This window comes from Mytilus galloprovincialis, chromosome 7, assembly GCF_965363235.1.
Source record: "Mytilus galloprovincialis chromosome 7, xbMytGall1.hap1.1, whole genome shotgun sequence".
In the NCBI taxonomy this organism is placed as follows: domain Eukaryota; kingdom Metazoa; phylum Mollusca; class Bivalvia; order Mytilida; family Mytilidae; genus Mytilus; species Mytilus galloprovincialis.
The window spans coordinates 82,925,155-82,944,871 of record NC_134844.1 but is presented as its reverse complement, the minus strand read 5'-3'; the positions used below and the strand labels follow the sequence as shown (position 1 = coordinate 82,944,871).

At 31.3% G+C, this 19,717-nt stretch overlaps 2 protein-coding genes across 4 annotated transcripts in view; one reads left to right on the top strand and one right to left on the bottom strand.

Annotated features, from left to right (window-relative positions):
• The window catches only part of LOC143083818 (retinoic acid receptor alpha-like), a 54,100-nt gene that overhangs the window by 3,242 nt on the left and 31,141 nt on the right, over positions 1–19,717 (bottom strand). The window contains exon 6 of the mRNA XM_076260192.1: positions 403–642. Coding sequence (XP_076116307.1) covers positions 403–642 — 240 coding nt within the window. The remainder of the gene's footprint in view (positions 1–402; positions 643–19,717) is intronic.
• On the top strand, positions 13,665–18,578 carry LOC143083819 (fibrinogen-like protein 1). 3 transcript variants are annotated; one of them, XM_076260195.1, is made up of 5 exons: positions 13,665–13,775; positions 14,730–14,864; positions 15,698–15,783; positions 16,380–16,548; positions 18,093–18,578. In XM_076260195.1, exons 2-5 carry the CDS (start codon positions 14,750–14,752, stop codon positions 18,476–18,478), a joined length of 756 nt encoding a protein of 251 aa, XP_076116310.1. In that variant the 5' UTR covers positions 13,665–13,775; positions 14,730–14,749; the 3' UTR covers positions 18,479–18,578. The 3 variants fall into 3 exon arrangements, with proteins under 3 accessions (XP_076116310.1, XP_076116309.1, XP_076116311.1); XM_076260194.1 differs by having other exon boundaries at positions 13,753–13,846; XM_076260196.1 differs by having other exon boundaries at positions 13,770–13,842.

Genomic DNA, 19,717 nt, shown 5'->3' with positions numbered 1-19,717 from the left:
CAGTTAAATTGTCCCCTTAGCTGCTTCCCTGGGCAACTAAGGGTTGATGTAACAGGTGATTATTAATTAAATATGTTCAATATTAAAACAAAAATAAAAAAAAATATACAGTTAAATTAAAAACGATTTTTGTACCTGGTCAGAAATGGTGATACTGTTTTCGATTTCGTGTGTACTGTATATAGTTCCACATGCGACCATTGAATTTCATATCAACGCTCATGTATGTAATAAATCTAATTTGAAAGTTTGAGTTAATACAGAGGAGCTTATGTTCATTTAACACAAATGTTGGTTAACTCTACTGGAAAGAACCAACCACTGTCCATTTAGTAAAATGACTGTTTACCAAAATTAATATCTTAATTAGTATTTGAATTGCTAAATTGTAATAAGACATACCTGTAAATGTTAAAACAATTCCTCTAGCAAGAGTTGCCTCTTCTGCAGAAAGATTACACTTTCTTAAACTTGCTGCACATTCAAACATATAATCTGTGTTTCTGTGGTTTAATAAGGAACTCATTTCCGACTGATGAGCACCAAATATACCAGGGGTTGAAGGATCAGTAATTGCAATTACTCTGAGTTCTGGATGGACCCTTCGATGAAATTCAAGAAACCAATACTCATGGAATCCAGCTAAATGAAAGCAAGATGTTATAATTTATATAAATTTTGAAAAAGGCACGATTTTGAAACGAGCAAACAAAAACATGTCATGAACGTTACCGTTTTATTTTATTTGTGCGCCTTTGTAATTTTGGTCTCTTGTGGAGAGTTGTCTCCTTGGAAATCATACCACATCTTCTTTTTTATAAAGACAACTAGAATAGTACAAAGATAATTTAAATGCAAAACTGTAATAAGTTGATTGTTTTTCTGAATAAATATACATCAACACCTACACATACCAGATATGGTCAGATTATATAAAATTGAGGCAAAACTTTATTTAATAAAAAAAGTATTATTGACGGCTAGTTAGCTAACGTTAACATTTATTTTACCCTGTTCTTGTCTTTCGACTACTCACAAATAACAACATTCTTATGATTTAATATACGGACGCACATATCGTCTAGACCAGACTGATAAAGTCAAAACAGTTGGAACGGAAAATCAAATTCGAAGTAGAAGTTCATTTAAAGCAGAAAAATTCGAAAGCTTGTATCAAATACGGCTAAAGCTGTCTTTGCCATTGAGAAGAAACATCTAAGTGCTTCAAATAATTCAAAATGTAAATTGATTGACTGTAAAAAGTCAATGATATCTCATGTACTACTGACTACCTGGGTTAGTGATACTCTCGGTAATGAAACGTGAACCAGCAGTGTCATCGACTCTTTGGTTGTAAAAAAAGAATCTATTTCTTGATATTAAAAACACTTCTGTCCAAGTTAAAAAATAATCTATGATGGTTTAACAAAGTTATAAAGGTTTAAAAAAAAAATAAGACTAGAGTGTTGGTATGTTAAGTGCAAGCAACTTAATCATAGTAAAATAAAAAAAAATACCGAACTCCGAGGAAATTTCAAAACAGAAATTCCCTAGTCAAATGTCATAAAAACACAAAGCTCAAACACATCTGACAAATGAATGGAAAACAACTGTCATATTCCTGACTTGGTACAGGCAATTATCAGTACAAAACGGAAAACGACAAAAACAAATCAAAATTATCTTACATACATTATTTTCAAATACAATAAGGAAAACTTTCATAAAATTGTATGGATGATTATGTTTGACAAAGTGATTGATGTCTAGAAACTATAAGTAGAATTAGACAAAATTCAGACAAAAACTGATACATAATTTTGTTTTTGTTTCAAACTTTTATAAAATTTTGGAACAATATCTCGCTTTTAGCAACCAATTTCAGTTAAATGTTCGAGAATATAACTGGTGTAATATTGGTTCACAAGCAAATATTTCTATCTCACTTGCATCCGTATTCTAGCGGTCTTTAATTTAATTCTAAGTAAGATGGGTTACGTATGTGGTATAAAGCATGTTGAGTTAGTAGAAAGAAAAAAATGTAAAAACTGAAAAACGTGAAACAAGGAAGCCAACAGGAAGAAGTATTTTGATGACTGATTCGTACAACAAAAAATCCTCCTTAAGGGAGCTACCATTTGATTTTTATGGGGGGGGGGGGGCTAAGATGAAATTTGAAAAAAATAGGCAGGACAGGAGTTTTGAGTTAAAAAAAAAGTCAGGACGACAATTTAGGTAAAAAAAAGTCAGGATAAACTAAAAAAAAAAAGGCAGGACCGAACAGAGTGAAAAATAAAAAGGCAGGACAGAGATTACAGCTAAAAAGAAAGGCAGGACAAAATTTTTCATCCAAATAGCAAAAGAACACACAACGGGTTGTATAAGGACCGAGCCACGTCAAATGTATATCAACAAAAATAGACTTTAACAATGAAAGCAATATTCATAGATACAAATAAAAGATGATACACAACGTTAGTACCTAGAAACTATACTTAAATACCACCGTGTATTGTTGTTAAGGTTGATATTGAATATTTATCAACAAAGTCTTGGTTCTTCCGATGAACTATATAAAACAAGGACGATAAGTTCTTTGACATACCCCTTATTCATCAACCTTCTGTTCAGACTCTTTTGACGCTTCACAAAGTCTGAGTAGCACCAAGCTATTGAATACCGAAAAATTTGGGAAATGAATATTCCATGTGCAGATAAAGTTGGTATATTGCTACTAACATTATGGAAATTAAAATTGTATAGTTTGTCATAGATTCTGGTACTGAGATGACTAAGTATGTCACATTCGAGGAATAAGTCTGAGTCTCGAGGTGGAGGAAGCTGTTTGTTGTTTCTTTTATCTATAGTTCTTGCAGATATATTAATGGAACCCAATCAGACATTTTGGATTGTAAATGGAAAGATCATCATATATATAAATATATATATATATATCTGAATTTGAAATCAAATGACCTAGCTTCTTAAATCTTCTTGTTTTTGACAAGTGTCTGCAGAAGCCCCGACTCAAGGACTCTGTAAGGAGAGGTGCAAAATTTATGGGAATGCCGACAATTTGTTGAAAAATTCTACTTTCAAAATGCAACAACTATATAGCAAATAAGAAAGTTTAGCAAACTGTTCACTTGTTCCTCTGTTTAGCATGTTTTTCCTTTTTTTTTTATCAATATTTACAAAATATACCGTATGGTATCTCAAAGTTATAAATTTACATCGTCAAGCTCTTCTAATAATGGCTGTTTTCAAAAACGGATGTTGGCAAAGAACAAAAATTTTAAGGGAGAAGATTTCAACGTTTGTATGATGGTCTATTCAATCTTATCTACCAACAATCCAGTACCACATATGCACGGAGTATGTTTCTCTTGAAACGATTTTCTATGACTTGCATTTTCTTTCGGACTTTATGTAAATATAAAAGAGATAACAAACAAGAATTTAAACCATATATTCCTGATGATTTAGTCAAAGTTATTACTCTGAACTTTTTTGGTTGCAATCATTTAGTGGTTTTCCCTTAAAATAAATAAATTTGGTGTTTTAACTGTCTTCTGATTGGTTAAAATTCTTAGTTTTATTTTCAATGTTGTCAATTTTGTTGGCGACACGCCCACTCTGACGTTGTGTATTCAAACGCCAACATGTGTGTACGTTGTTATTGTTAATATACATAATATAAAAAGTTCTTTGAGCCTTTTTTTATGAAATTTATTTATAATGAATGGCAACAATTTATTTTGATTTTATAGAACCATAAAACTAATTTTTGACTCTTCACATTTTACGCGGATTATTCACTGTGAAGAGTCAAAAATTAGTTTTATGGTTCAATAAATTCAAAATAGATAATAGCCATTCATTAATTGAATGCTATTGTCAAAAATTGACAAAGAATAATTTTCCATTGGTCTTAGCCTTTATTCAGTACTACTTTTCTAGCTAGTGATTCATCGAATGCGACTAGAGCACTACGTTAAACGCATGTATTGTTTTACTTATCGTTTTTTGGGGTTTTTTTTGTCATGGTGATGTATTTCTTCATCTTTCCTTTTTGGTGGACCTTGATGTCCTCTGTTTTTATTAATATATTGGCCTGCTACTTTAAACCACATAGTTTTACCCGATGCTAGAAGAAAGAATCAATTTTAGGCGATTGATTTGTAAAATATGTATAATCTTAAGTATGTGCCTGTTCTACGTAAGGAGCCTGTAATTCAGTGGTTGTCGTTGTTTATGTGTTACATATTTGTTTTTCGTTCATTGTTTTGTACATAAACCAAGTCGTTAGTTTTCTCGTTTGAATTGTTTTACATTGTCATTTCAGAACCTTTTATAGATGACTATGCGGTATGGGCTTTCCTCATTTTTGAAAGCCGTACGATAACCTGCAGTTGTTAATTTCTGTTTCAATTGGTCTCTTGTGGAGAGTTGTCTCATTGGTAAACATACCACATCTTCTTTTTTATATATAGTTATATCATAGATGTAATACTCATATCATGAACTATTAAACAATGTAAAAACCTACATATACGGTCTTCTGCAATGCCAACAGTCCATCTGCTTCAAACAGTTCAATAAATTCACCATTAAAATCTTGTTCGATTTGAATTAAATTTTCAACTAAACTGTCAACTTCCTTATCGTCTACGTAAATTTCAGACGATTTTTCTTCTATCTTTTCTGTCACTTTAATCTTCTTTATTTCCTTAATGTTGTTCGTTTTTCGTGTGTGTATCGTCCTATCTTTATAGCTGTAAATGTCAAAGGAAAATATTTTAATTAATAATAGAGAAAAATAAAAGAATAGCATTTTTAGAGTACAAAAGTATTTTAGCCACTTAAAACTACTAATAAGGTGGTATACATGGTTTTGTATTCATCCCTATTTATGAAATTATTCCGTACTTGTTGAACTGATGATGACAAAACTTAATAGAAATGCTTGAAATAACCAGTATTACAAAGGAAAAAAGTTACATTCAGTTTATTGAACAAAAATGTCTTCTTTAGGTGTTTGGTACCAACTTAACCTCCACTAAATACATGAACTCTTAAGAAACTGATCTTTTAAACCAAAAATAGGTATTAGAATTTCAAATATTTTGGCCAAAGCATCATTATATAAAAAAGAAGATGTGGTATGATCGCCAATGAGACAACTATCCACAAAAGACCAAAATGACACAAACATTAACAACTATAGGTCACCGTACGGCCTTCAACAATGACCAAAGCCCATACCGCATAGTCAGCTATAAATGGCCCCGATAAGACAATGTAAAACAATTCAAACGAGAAAACTAACGGGCTTATTTATGTAAAAAAAAATGAACGAAAAACAAATATGTAACACATAAACAAACGAAAACCACTGAATTACAGGCTCCTGACTTGGGACAGGCATATTCATCAATAACCAACCCTCCCCCTAACCTGGGACAGTGGTATAACAGTACAACATAAGATTTGGTTAATTTCATGGCATCTACTAATGTGTGATACATGTATTTTTTAGATGCTTAATATTTTATTAACAATAGATTTGAATGAAAAGTTCAACAGGTTTTTACAGAGTTATATATAAAATTATCTCACTGTTACATACCACCTTAAGGAAGCTGGCTTGTCAAGCTTTGGATTTTTTGTCAGATTTTCGGATTCTTCTGGTTTTATCCATTTGAATACTTTAAAAAATTTGCCCGGTGACGCCCATTTTTCTTTTTGTAAATCTTTTATATGTATAATGACAAGCCATCTGTAAAAGTGTTATAAAATTTTAATGATTTTTTAAAAGTTTTTGAGAACTTAAACTTGTCAATGATAAAGCTATGAAAAGTCAAGAGAGAATTTTTTCCCGCCAAAATTCCAACGGCTAATATCTCAAAAACAAAATCGGTGACCCACATATTTTATTTGCTCTTTGGATTCCTTTATTAATCCCCTATCAATATAAACTAGTGTTTTGAAAAGTTAATTTAGTTGAAATTGAGAAACGAACTCCCTTAAGCAGAAACTTAACAATTGCTCATGCAAACAAAAAAGAAACACCTTTGTCTTTCTTTCTGTCTCTTTTAGGGATTTCACAGTAACACAGATAATCATTGCTGTAAAATCCCAAATTGATTATGGCAGCTTATTAAAATACAATATTGATATTCCTCTTCTAATGCTATACTCTCAATTTGTTCAAAAATTTTAATTCAAATATCCCATCTTAGTGGACTGCAATTCGCCTTTTTAGAATCTAATGGACTATGGGCAATCTCATTGTTTTTACACCAAAATGAAAATAACGTCACATCATTGGTTGAATTTCAATTGTCTAGAATATTCCTAATCAACATTTTGGTGTATGCTTCTGAAAATATTACCAAGAATGCATAATTGTGCAATTAATGTCAATGACTCTGACCTTAAAGTGTCCATATGATAGCAGACTACATCAAATCAAAATTGAAATAACGATTAAAATTTGAACAGAAGATAGCTGAATACAATTAGGTACTGTCCCCCCCCCCCCAAAAAAAAACAGGGTAAAATTAAAATTGCTTAGCATATGCATTGTACTCACCTTTAATATTTGTATCCACAGCATCAAATTTTCCGCGTTATCGTTTCTCCTGAAAAATATATAAAAAATAATGAAAACTAATTGTTTCAGAATTCACAATTTGATGATTTTAAGTATTTGCTTCAATCTAAATATTCATAAAATTCAATCTAAGGATAAAGATAACTTACAGTTGTTAAAAGCACATTTTGATTTATTTCTATAACTTTTTCATATTTGTAATTTCAAAAGTAAAACAAAACCAATCGGTAACATTTCCCCATCATCATAAATACAATTTCATATGGTTGAATGTAGTTAATTAAAGTGAAATTATTTTCTCTTGTCTTTTCATGATGTATAGGTGTCGTACCTATCTTGTGGTCAATTTGTTGATAAGGTTTTAGACCAGCCAAATTTTGAAAATCTCCATGGTGGATTTAGCGTGCAACCAGATTTAAGGGTTACATTTTGTTGCAGCGTTTCTATGAACTTTTACTCTTGAAACAGTCTCATATCTCTTTGAAATAGCCTCATATCTCTTCAGTTTTCTTTGCTATACTGAAGATGAGCTAATAAGCCTTGATTTCATTTATTTGTATGATTCTTGTACATATTAATTGGCAAACTAACTTGATTTAGAGAAAAATGAATTTAAGAATAATGGATTCATAGTGAAGACCATCCCCTTCCCCCTTCAAAGACTTTCTTCTCTTTGCACCATGACTCAAATGATTTTCCTCTTAATGTCCTAATGTTAAAAGGATGAAGAAAGATTTGGAGTTAGTCTATCAGTATTACAGAGACAAGGTAAATATCCCCTTTTCTTCCCTCCAAATACCTTCTTATTTTTGCACCATGACCAAAATGACCTCAAACTAAATGTCCAAAAGTTAGAAGGATAAAAAAAGATTTTGAGATAGTTCATCAGTAATAATCTACAGAGAAAACGTATAAAATGTGAGTAATCTTTCTTTATATTCAGAGGTTCTCTTACAGTAGAAGTGAATACTAAATGGCGTTGATTTTAAAATCAGAACAAAAACATGTCTGCCAATTTCAAAGTTTTAAACGGATTTCAAAATAAACGCTGCTTTCTAATGACTTCATCACAGGTTTTGTCTTTCAGTTAATTGCGATTTTGTCTTGAAACTACAGCAAATGTTGACCTATCAGATAAGGGGATTACTAGAAACAACAATAATGACATCTGGTGTGATTGTTGATTAGCGAAGGGTCGTGAACTTGTCAGAAATATGTCGCCAGGTAAAATTTTAGATTCATGGAAATTGATCAGAAAAACTTCCAATATTTTTTTCAGGTATATTTTGTGAAAATCGGGTTTTTGACTTGTTTGACGATCGCGATCTAAATTCGGGTTAAGGCATGAAAATCGGGATGATACGCGAAAGTCATGATAGTTGGCAGGTCTGAGGTTGATAGGACTGGAGGGTTGTTTTTCTTTTTGGTATTATGTTGTGTGAAGTATATAAATAAACTCATCATAGATACCAGGACTAAATTTAGTACATACGCCAGACCCATTGCGTATACTATACTTCACACAACATAATATCAAAAAGTTGCCTATAATATAAACAAAAGTGTTTTTTTAATGTTCGTGTTTAAAAAAATTACAAAACAAAGCAGGTATGTTGTTGTGTAGATTTGCACTGTCATTCTGAGCTTTTGAATTCTTTATACTTTCACAGTATGCTTTTAAAATTGTTTTTTCAAAGACATACATTATCATTGGGTGATGTACATGAGACTAGTACTATGTAGTGAAGTTTAATACAGAATGAAGGTTGTTACAACAGAATTATTAAAATAATCCTCAATTGTAATTATTTTTAATAAATTCTCCTTTTATTCATATTCTATATAATTGTCAACAGCATTAAGTGCGGAAATAATTGAGCAAGATAGTAAATTATGTCTTCTTGACATAATCAAAAATGCCCTTATTCTAAAGTTACTGAAGTATAAATTTGAAGAAAGGGCCTATGGCTTGTCCCACACATTTGTTTATACAGCTGAGAAAAAAGAAAAGTTACAAACCTGCTGTCATTGTATCGCTATTTTTCTTTCTTTTGAACACGGCCAGATACTTGACTGAAATAAACAAAACTATAAGCGTAATAACACCATTGATTTTCCCCTTTTAGCCTTTGTTAAATTTTTACTTTTCATAAAATTGTGCAGAATTTATCTTTGTTTCAAATAAATAAAGACATGACATGAGTAAAGTTTAATCCTGTCCAGTACTATAGAAAAAAAATCAAATTACAAATTCAGATTTTTTTTTTCATTTATAAAAGGATATAACTTGAGAACGGTAAAACTCACTTCATCCAGATCTAATTCAAACTTAATCTGTGCTAAACAATGTTAGCATTGTGTTTAAGTTTAATAACATTGGTTGGCACACAACTTAAGATGGAAAACAGACAGTAATTTTGGGATGTGTGGAAGGACAGATGGATGTAAGGGAAAAACTAAAAGCCCCCCTCCCCCTACCCTCAGCTGTAGCTTGAGCATAAAATATGAATTACTGATAATAGTTTCAGTTATGTTACATTTTTTTTAACCTCACTTTCCTGATCTTTTATGTTGTTTAAATTTGTATCTATCTATCTCAGTTTTTTTAAATACTTTTAAAAGGAGTCTTTAAAGAAGTCAAAATCATCATTTTATGGGCAATAATAAGTTTCTATCATTCTAATTTTATGGTAAATCTTGCATTGGTGATAAATACCAGATACACAAATGATATGCATAGACCATCACCTCTAAAAGGTTTAATAAATGTTGCATTTTATGTCATCCATCAAGATACTGTGGATTGATTAATTTTCCAATTTGTCGTGGATATTTTATTTCATGGCTTTCAAAAAAGTCTGCATTTAGAAATATCGTAGTTTCCACGCACCCAAGAAATCCATGAAAATTGATACCCAACGAATAATAATGAGTCCATAGTAATCTTCTATATAATTACACGTACCTGTAATATCTTCTTTATCACTGGTACCAGGTTTAACAATATCATTTTTACCAATATCATCTGCACCAGTTTTGTTGATTTTAGGTGACGAGGACTCTGCCTGGTAAAGTAAAAATAAATGAGATTACTAGATGATCCAATTCTTTTTAAATTCAATTTAATTCTTTATTTATTTAAAGAGGATTTCCAACAGCCAGAGTCTAGGTGTGGGTCTTTTCAACATAGATATATACATGCAGATTCATAATAATCAAAGTTTTTTTAAGTTTACAAGCATGTTAAACACAAAACAAGAGAATATGTACAGGACAAGACATACAAATGTAATTTGACTACACACCCATCCAATCACTCGCTAATTCTTACTCACATACACACGACAAATTCTTTTATTCATGGTATGGCTTGGAAAAAACTCTTTTCCTAATGTTGTGTATCAATTGATTATAATCATGTGCATTTGGTAAGTATAAAAATTCATCATGACTTAAATCATTATTATATGACTATATATACATGTATTCACAATTACTTAAATCATGAGAAGCTCATAAAAGATTTCGAACAATGTCCTTGTAACTGTCCTGTAAATTCCCAGGTTTTTTTCGGTTGTTTTTTTTTTCTTGTTTTCAGTATTATTTTTTCTCCTATTTTGTATTTTTTAGTAAGTTTTATTAAATATTCAACTTAAAAAATTGGCAAAAGCAGATGATATATTTAGTTGAAAAATCAAAGATCAGTTTTAAAAGAAGTGAGTATCTGAGCACATACATGCAAATTGGTTAATGATAAAAAGTCATATAATAAACCAATTGTTGATGAGGTTCTTACAATGATTTATAAACCAAAAGATATGACATTCAATGAGGTCAACGGTCAAATATTGTTGACCTATTGCATATAGTATCAGAAAAAAGACTCAAAACTCAAAAACTAAACTTAGACAACTGAACCATGAAAATGAGGTCAAGGTCAGATGACACCTGCCAGTTGGACATGTATACCTTACAATCATTCTATACACCAAATATAGTTAGTAGACATATTGCATACAGTCAGGGGTCGAATTTAAGCTTTTTTGTGTACTAGCCAGCCGGACCAGTGAACTGAAAACTCTACTGGTCCGACTCCAAATCTACTGGTCCTGCAAAAATGACATTAATTTGACAAACACTAATATAAATGACAGATGTTTAATTTTATTTTGATGCTTTCGTTTACATAAGTTAGACAGTAACCAAGGAATAGTCTTTATTCTGATTTTGATAAAGGCTTTGGTAATCTCAATGATTTTCTTTATCAAAATTCCGATCTACTATATAATGTAACCATTCACGATCTTTTTCCCATGATTTTTGGTATTTGCGTTTCCTTTTGTCACTTTCGTACACTTTATTTCGATCTTCCTTTTGATTTTCAGTTATCTTAATTTTTTTGTCCGGCGTTTTAACTCCTTCCAAAAATTTCCACATTTTGTATTGTTGTGAAGGACGCTCACCCGAGTTATTAATTAACTTGATCAATTGTAATACCCCCCCCCCCCCCCCAGTACCGTGTAATTGATTTCACAGGTAAATTGTTTTGTAAACAAACGGAGATTGCGATGCAATCAGTGATTTTTATCAACAAATTTCTACTGGTCCGCCGGACCACCAGCTGACAAAATCTACTGGTCCGACGCATATTTTACTAGTCCCGGACTACCGGACTAGCGCTAAATTTTATAATTAATAATAACAGACCAAAACACAAAAGCTTAACTATAATCACTGAATCATGAAAGTCGAGGTCAAGGTCAGATGACACCTGCCAGTTGGACATGCACACCTTACAATCCTTCTGTTCAACAAATATACTAGACATATTGCTTATTGTATCTGAGATATGGACTTGACAACCAAAACCTTACTTTGTTCACTGATCCATGAAATGAGGTCGAGGTCAAGTGAAAACTGTCCGACAGGTATGAGGACCTTGCATGGTACGCATATACCAGATATAGTTGTTCTAGCTATTACTCATAATAAGAGAGAAATTAGTTGGCAAGATTTTTTATAGTTATATTATTCTCCCTTCTACAGTCGTGAAAAAGAAAACCAGTAAGCATAATAGAGAACTCACCTCTGTTCTGGGGTTTTCCATATTTTCCAAACATTTTCGTTTTCTAGATCTCTTTTGGTCAGTAGTCTCCACCTCTGTATTTAAAGATTTTTTTAACAAAGTATGGTTGATAAATATAATATATTGTGTAAAATAAAAGTATCAGATTAAAGCTTTTTATAGTAACAAATTTTGCTTTCTGCAATATTAACTGATCTTGGAATTATACTACAGATACTGCAAGGAAAGAGCATACAATGATGCCCTTTGCAAAGTCCATGATTTTGTGTTTCATAATTGAACAAAAAGAATTCATAGAATAAGTAAAACCTTTACTGCATTATAAGTCAGCTATGTAAATCAGTTTAATACAAGAAAACTAACAGCCTGATTTAATAAATAAAAAATAATGGACAAAACAACAATGATATACAGCAACAATTGACAACCCTCAAATACAGGCTCCTGACTTTGGACAGATACATATACAATTACCCTTCTTGTCTCCAGAATCATGTTATATCTGTACTGTCTGCATTTCTGTTTGTAAATTAGATGATAAACCAACTTCTTCTTGATCTATATCAACATTTTCCGTTCCTAAATCCCATGATCTGTCCAATGTGACTTCCATTTGAAGACAGTCTGCCAACCTCCTTTGGTGTAAATTCTTGTTTCTTGGTCTTTTTCACTAACATAGATGAATATAAGTTCAAATATACAGTTAAAAAGATTTTAAATGTATCAAAATAGTTTAAGAATAGCAGGAGGTATAAATCTACAGTAATACAATTGACTATTATTATTGATAAGATGTAAGCTTGGATGTTCCATACAAATCAAGGAAGCCAAATAGATATAGGTGACTGGTCAATATCACTACTTTTCCCGGTAGTGGTTTAATACTTTCAAAGATACAGCCTCACGAACAATATATGTGCATGTGTAACATAGGTTACTGATTGAAAAATTAGCTGAAACTTACTCCTTAATATAAGGCAATGGAAGATATGATTGGGGGTTAATATAAAGTATCTTATAGATCTACACTAGAAGCACAACTTAACAGTAGTTAATGAAGCTTAAAATTTCAGGTCAGAATGACCAAATTTCTTTGAGAGACTGTTTTGTTCCATAATAGACAAGAGTACATCTGATAACAAATGTGATGATAACAACTGGTACCGGATCAATCTGGTATATTTATATAGAAAAACATAAAAAAAACCCAAGAATTTGTCCATAGTACACGGATGCCCCAATTGCACATTTTCTTTGTCCCGTGGACCGTGAAATTGGGGTCAGGATTCTAATTTGGCATTATAATTAGAAAGATTATATCATAAGGAACATGTATACTAAGTATCAAGTTGATTGGACTTCAAATTCGTCGAAAACTACCTCAACAAAAAACTTGAACCTGATGCGGGACAGACAGACGGAGAACGAACGGATGAAAGAATGGACGCACAGACCAGAAAACATAATGCCCATAAATGGGGCATTAAACCAGAATGTGTCCCAAGTACACATATGTCTCACTCTGCCATCCTTTTCTATGTTTAGTTGACCATGAAATTGGGGTCAAAACTTAAATTTGGCATTAAAATTACAATAAACATATTATTGGATATAGAACATGTGTACTAAGTTTCAAGTTGATTGGATGTTACGATCTTCATTAGAAACTACTTTAACCTGAAGTTGGACAGACAAATGAACGAATGAACCAATGGACACACAGTCCAAAACACATAATGCCCTAAGTGGGGTTTGAAAATTACAACAATTAAATAAGCAATCAATTGCAATACTTTCTAAACAGGATATTGATATTTAATATCTTTAATTGTTTAATTTTTTATTTTCATTTTTGTCTATCACCAAGTGACTCCAACACTCAATCCTGGATTCCTCAATTGACTCTTCAAACATATTGAGCTATGAAAAAAGTTATTCTTCCTCTCACTTGAATATAGACATGTGACTTTAAGTGACACATTGCTTGTTCATTTATTTCACGATTTCCTTCAATCCTTTTTATTTAAACTTCCTGGATTGGAGAGAGACTATCCTGTTACCGGTAATATAATTGTAAGCATGAAATATTATTTTCACAGTTATTTGAATCTTTGATATAATTTACATGTAAACAGCAATTGTGAGTATGTATTTAATATTATTTCATTAACTTTATGCATATCATAAGAGTAACTAAAATTCAATTTACAATGAATAATATAATTATTAAAGTTTTACAATAAATAATATAATTATTGCTTAATATTCAGAGTATTTTAAATTCAGTTTAAAACTACATTCTTTTCAGTGTTAGTACATTTCTGTGTTCTTTCATTTCCATAAAATATATTTGATTTAAGAATTTATAAATAAAATGTTACACCTTTGGTATAGACTAGCCTTAATGACTTAAGTTACTTAAATATGCACCTGACATTGTGCACAAAGCATGTAACATATATGTCATGCATATGCATGCCCATGAAGAATGGATCAGAATATGCACATTTAGCATGCATAAATTATTCCCTTGGGATTGTTACCTTGTGACTTCATAGACTTAGCAAGTTAAAATAATCTGACACAGCATTTCTGTCCAGTAAATTTATCAAGCTTTATAAATAACATATTCTCAGCCTAGTAATGATTATACCCATCACAATGCATCAGACATGTAATTAGCATCACTCATCATTATCTGATATGATGTGTTGGTATTTAATTCTTTTTCTCATAGTTTAAAATCATAATGGATTAAAATCTTAAAACTATATATTATGATGAGAAAAGGTCATGAGTGCACACTGTCTCAATCCACACAAGAGATTGTGAGGAAAATCTCAGCCCTTTGAAAAATAACAATATAGTGAGAATATTAAGATGCATATAATATATATTTATATTGAGTCTTTTACATTTTTATTTTAAATTGACTTAATTAATTGTATTTGCGCTATGGAAATGTATAATAAAAGTAAAATTTGTTTTTATGTTTAAAATATGACTTGATATTTTATATTTAAACAGGTAGCTTAATTAGAATTAAAATGGGTATAGGTATGAAGAAGACATTGATACTTGCATTTGTGTTTGTTTGTTTATCATTGGTTAATGGTCTGGATGAAGAGGCAGTTAATGAAAATGATAATAAACAATACCAAGGTAATATTTAATTTCATCTAGAATATAACTTCATAAGGTACTTGTGTGGAAATATTTTTAGTTTTAAATATTGTCTCTAGGCCGTTTGTAATAAACACAAACAGTCTTTCATATGAAAACTATTATGAAGTTCATGTTTTGCAAGGGAAAACCAAAAATATCCTTCTGATTTATAAATCTTATAAGGTGTAAATTGATATTATGTTTTAAAGATTTATACAAAATTCAATGGAATTCAAGCAATGCATAGGTAAAGAGACATTCAAAGGAGTACGTCAAGTAAGACTCCTTTTTTTTGGCCCCAAAATATAGCAGTTTTACAAAATTGTTAAAATGTAAACTTTTAGTTATTCATTGAAAAGTGAAGTGTTTCTGCTACATAAATATGCGTTGTTTTTGACAATACAATGCACATATATCGGGTACTAGCATCATTAAGTCATGCTAAATTACTGAAATCTTCACAATTATAGCATTTTAGTTAAATTTTAGCTGTTTCCGTCTTCGCTGAAAGTGGATGCATTTGTGTTCATTCTTAATATTGAAATGTAAGCTGTAATTTATGATAATACGTAACATATATAAAGGTTAAGGATGCTTTCTTATGTGACCCCCTTCCCAAAAAAAGAGGAAGAAATCCAAATAATGAATTAAAATAAGTGATGCTTCAATGAATGTTATGGTAAACTTTTTTCATATCTATAGATGCCCGGCCAAATGGCTGCAAAGAGAAGATTACAAAAAATAATAACTTGTACACTAATTCATAGCTTTAATTAAACATTGGTAAACTTATAAACTCCTTTAAATATTTACCACATCATTTTGTTTAGATTGTGGTGCAGCTAGAAAACTTGGAGGTTACCAAAAGAGTGGTGTGTATAAACTATGGATGAATACAACAAAGACCTACTTCAAGGTATGAACATTTCTTAAAAGAGCATCATTGGTATGTTTGAATATGTGGCAGAAATAAATACAAATATACATGTCTTTACCAATTTTCTTGTCTGAATTCATTACTCTTTTAATTTTATCAGGAGATGATTAATCTACAGTAAAGTTGCTGTAACTTCCAAAACATAACAATCGTGAAATAGTTATCCAACTTCCCAATCAGATATTTTTTCTATAATCTTTATAGTCACTTTTCAAGAAAATATATCCAAACATCATGTTCAAACATAAAATTACCCACTAAGTTGGTATTGTTACTCAGTGGAAGTGATTCTGTGCAAAGTACAAGTGCTAATTTTTCTGATCATGATAGTCTTTAAATTTTACCCTTCATGGTATACCTTAAACCTCAGGTGTAACTAACCATCATCAACTAAAGTTTATCTTGGTAGTCCTACAGGAGGGACAGACAAATAGGTGGAAAATGAATACATAGCAAAAATTCTCTTCATTTGTAGGAGAGGCAAAATCACTTGATTACAATAAAGTTGATTTCAGCCTTATTCTACTTGACTTTACATTTTAATTTAATTCATATTCAAATCTTCTATATTTCAGATTATTTGTGAGCATACACCAAACAACTCCTTCAATGTAATTCAGCGCAGGATTGATGGTAGAGAAAACTTCAACAGAATGTGGCATGATTACGTAGCTGGTTTTGGTTCTTCTCAGGGAGATTACTGGGCGGGTCTTAACTCAATATACTACTTGGCAAATCATCAAGGTAAGATAAAATTGAGAATGGAAATGGTGAATATGTCAAAGAGACAACAACCCTACCAAAGAGCAGAAAATAGCCGAAGGCCACCAAAGGGTCTTTAACACAGCGATAAAATCCCAAACTCGGAGGCGGGATAAAGCTGGCTCCTAAATAAAATGTGTACTAGTCCTATGAAAATGGACTTACAACTAAACTCCAAAACAAATGTAAATGAACTGAAATTAAAAATCATACAAGACTCACAAAGGCCCGAGGTTTTTACTTGTAGTTTTAATAAACATATTTTATTGTTCAAAATGACAAATGGATTAGACACAAGTTTTACAACTTAGACTGCATTTCTTTTCTAACCAAAATTTTGTAAACGTTGTGTTGCGTTTGTTGTTGTTTTCTAAACGCTTCGAAAGTAAAAACAAATACAACATTTAATAAGTCTTTACTGACCTTGTTTGAACTTTCAATTATGCATGCACATGTTGTTGGTAAACAGATATTTTACAAACGTAGAAAAAATATATCGTTTAATCAAGTTAAAGTTAGAAACAAATGTAGCGTTTGTACTAACAAACGACGGACGACAAACTGTAAACGCATCTTTAGCGATTGCATAGTTTGTCAAAGTTTGTGTAAACTTTGCAAATGTATGTTAGAAACAAATTATCAAAACATGTGCGCGCTTAGTTGTTTGCATCGTTTGTGTTAGAAAGAAATGTATCCTTAGTAACGTCTTCTCCAAAACAACAAAAAATATACACGTTAATTAATGAACACATCAAATATTTTAAACTAACAATTAATTTAAGAATAAAGACATGAAAACAAAAGGAAACTTGTTGAAGCAAATCAATGGATTTTAATCGAGTGCATCTTTTTATAGTATAAGTACAATATAAATTCAACACCAAATTGTTAGTGGAATTATCTATGCACACATCCTTTTTTGTGTAGACATAAATTTAATAAGTGTCTGCGTATTTCTCATGATAATGCGTTGGATCTTGACGTATTGTAACTTGTATTTTGGGACAGCCACACAAACGCAGCAGGGTTAAACATAAAAAAGAAGATGTGGCATGATTGTCAATGAGACAACTCCCCCACAAGAGACCAACATGACACAAAAATAACATATATTATAAATATGTTTTGTAAGATGTCAACCCTCCCTCTATACCTCTACAAATGCAACATGCATAGTAAAACTCAGTTTGTAAGAAGTCTGAATATAATGTCAGATTTGGTAACAAAAGAAACTAAGCAAAATGACAATGACACATAAATCAAAAAGGGACTATCAGCAGTTACTGACATGCTAGCTCCAGACCTATTGTATAATCAATCTAATTGAAAGATTTTATAAAAATGTTATTAATGTCTAAAAGAGGATTTTTGTATGATGTACTTTATGAATTACTTATAAATACGATTCCTCATTTTTAAGTTTAAAAAAAAAATCTCTCAAATTAAAACTTTCTATCTAAAAAGATGAACCCCCTAACCTTACCTACTGTTATAGTCCTATAGATATCCTGTTTGGTTTATTTCAGGTAACAGCATTCTGACAGTAAACTTACAAGATTGGGCAGGAATTAACAAAACTGCTCGCTACAGCTACTTCAAACTGATGGATTCTACAAACTTCACGCTATCCATCGGTGGCTACAGCGGGGATACAGGAGACTCAATGTCAAAAAATAACAACAGGATGTTTTCCACACCAGACTTAGTAGGCACCTACAGATGTGCCAAAGAATATCAGGGAGGATGGTGGTTCGATAATTGTCAAACCTTCTCATTTTTGAATGGGAAATATTATCATGGCGGACCCTACCAACCAAAGAGGAGGGTTTTCTATGATGGTATCACCTGGTGCAGTTGGAAAGGATGTGGATATTCTATGAAGTTCGCACAAATGATGCTGTCAAGTTCATAAACTGTGCAAATGATTTCTTTTACAATATATTCACAACTGCAAACAAATAAACAAAATCAAAATTCAACATGATAGAAATTTAACAGCTACCATTTTGCTCATTTAAGCCTTTCATTACAATATAAATTAACAAAATAATTTACTTCATTTTCTATGATGCATTTTTTTTTTACAGAATCTCCAATTGTACAGGTATTGTTCCTGTAAGATGTCAGAATCAATGTTAAATAATCATAAAGCACCATTTTAAGTTTTTAATTTTTATGCCCCACCTACGATAGTAGAGGGGCATTATGTTTTCTGGTTTGTGCGTTCGTTCGTCCGTCTGTCTGTTTGTTCGTCCGTCTGTCTGTCCGTCCGTTCGTTCATCCGTCTGTTCGTCCGTCTGTCCCGCTTCAGGTTAAAGTTTTTGGTCAAGGTAGTTTTTGATGAAGTTGAAGTCCAATCAACTTGAAACTTAGTACACATGTTCCTTATGATATGATCTTTCTAATTTTTAAACCAAATTAAACTTTTGACCCCAATTTCACGGTCCACTGAACATAGAAAATGAAAGTGCATGTTTCAGGTTAAAGTGTTTGGTCAAGGTAGTTTTTGATGAAGTTGAAGTCCAATCAACTTGAAACTTAGTACACATGTTCCTTATGATATTATTTTTCTAATTTTAATGCCTTATTATATTTTTATCCAATTTCATGGTCCATTGAACATGGAAAATGATAGTGCGAGTGGGGCATTCGTGTACTTTGGACACATTCTTGTTAATAATATATGTTTATTCAATTTGACTTGTCTTAATTTTGTTTATTAATGCTGATTAACTTATAACGTATGTGTGCTAACTTCTACATTTGAAAATGCCTGTACCAAGTCAGGAATATGACAGTTCTTGTCCATTCGTTTTTGATGTGTTTTGTTATTTGATTTTGCCATGTGAATATGGACTTTCCGAATTGATTTTCCTCTAAGTTCAGTATTTTTGTGATTTTACTTTTTACATATTCATAGGCTTAATTACTGTTATTCATGCAACTGTACATAAATTACAGTAAATTTGATAAAAACAAAAATTAGATGCATCTAGTGATTTTTTCATATTTTGTTTTCTATCATTGTCTAGAAGTCATGTTATTTTTTTTTTACTTTCAAAATCAATAAATTTTTATACACTTCTAGTTGTTTTTTGCATGTACAAATACTACATTGTAATATGCCCAATTTCCAAGTCAAACATCATAA

Coding starts and splice junctions, on each gene's coding strand:
- LOC143083819 (XM_076260195.1), top strand. CDS start 14,750: ATGGGTATAGGTATGAAGAAGACATTGATACTTGCATTTGTGTTTGTT. Junction 14,865..15,697: donor TGATAATAAACAATACCAAG/GTAATATTTAAT, acceptor CATTTTGTTTAG/ATTGTGGTGCAGCTAGAAAA. Junction 16,549..18,092: donor CTACTTGGCAAATCATCAAG/GTAAGATAAAAT, acceptor GGTTTATTTCAG/GTAACAGCATTCTGACAGTA.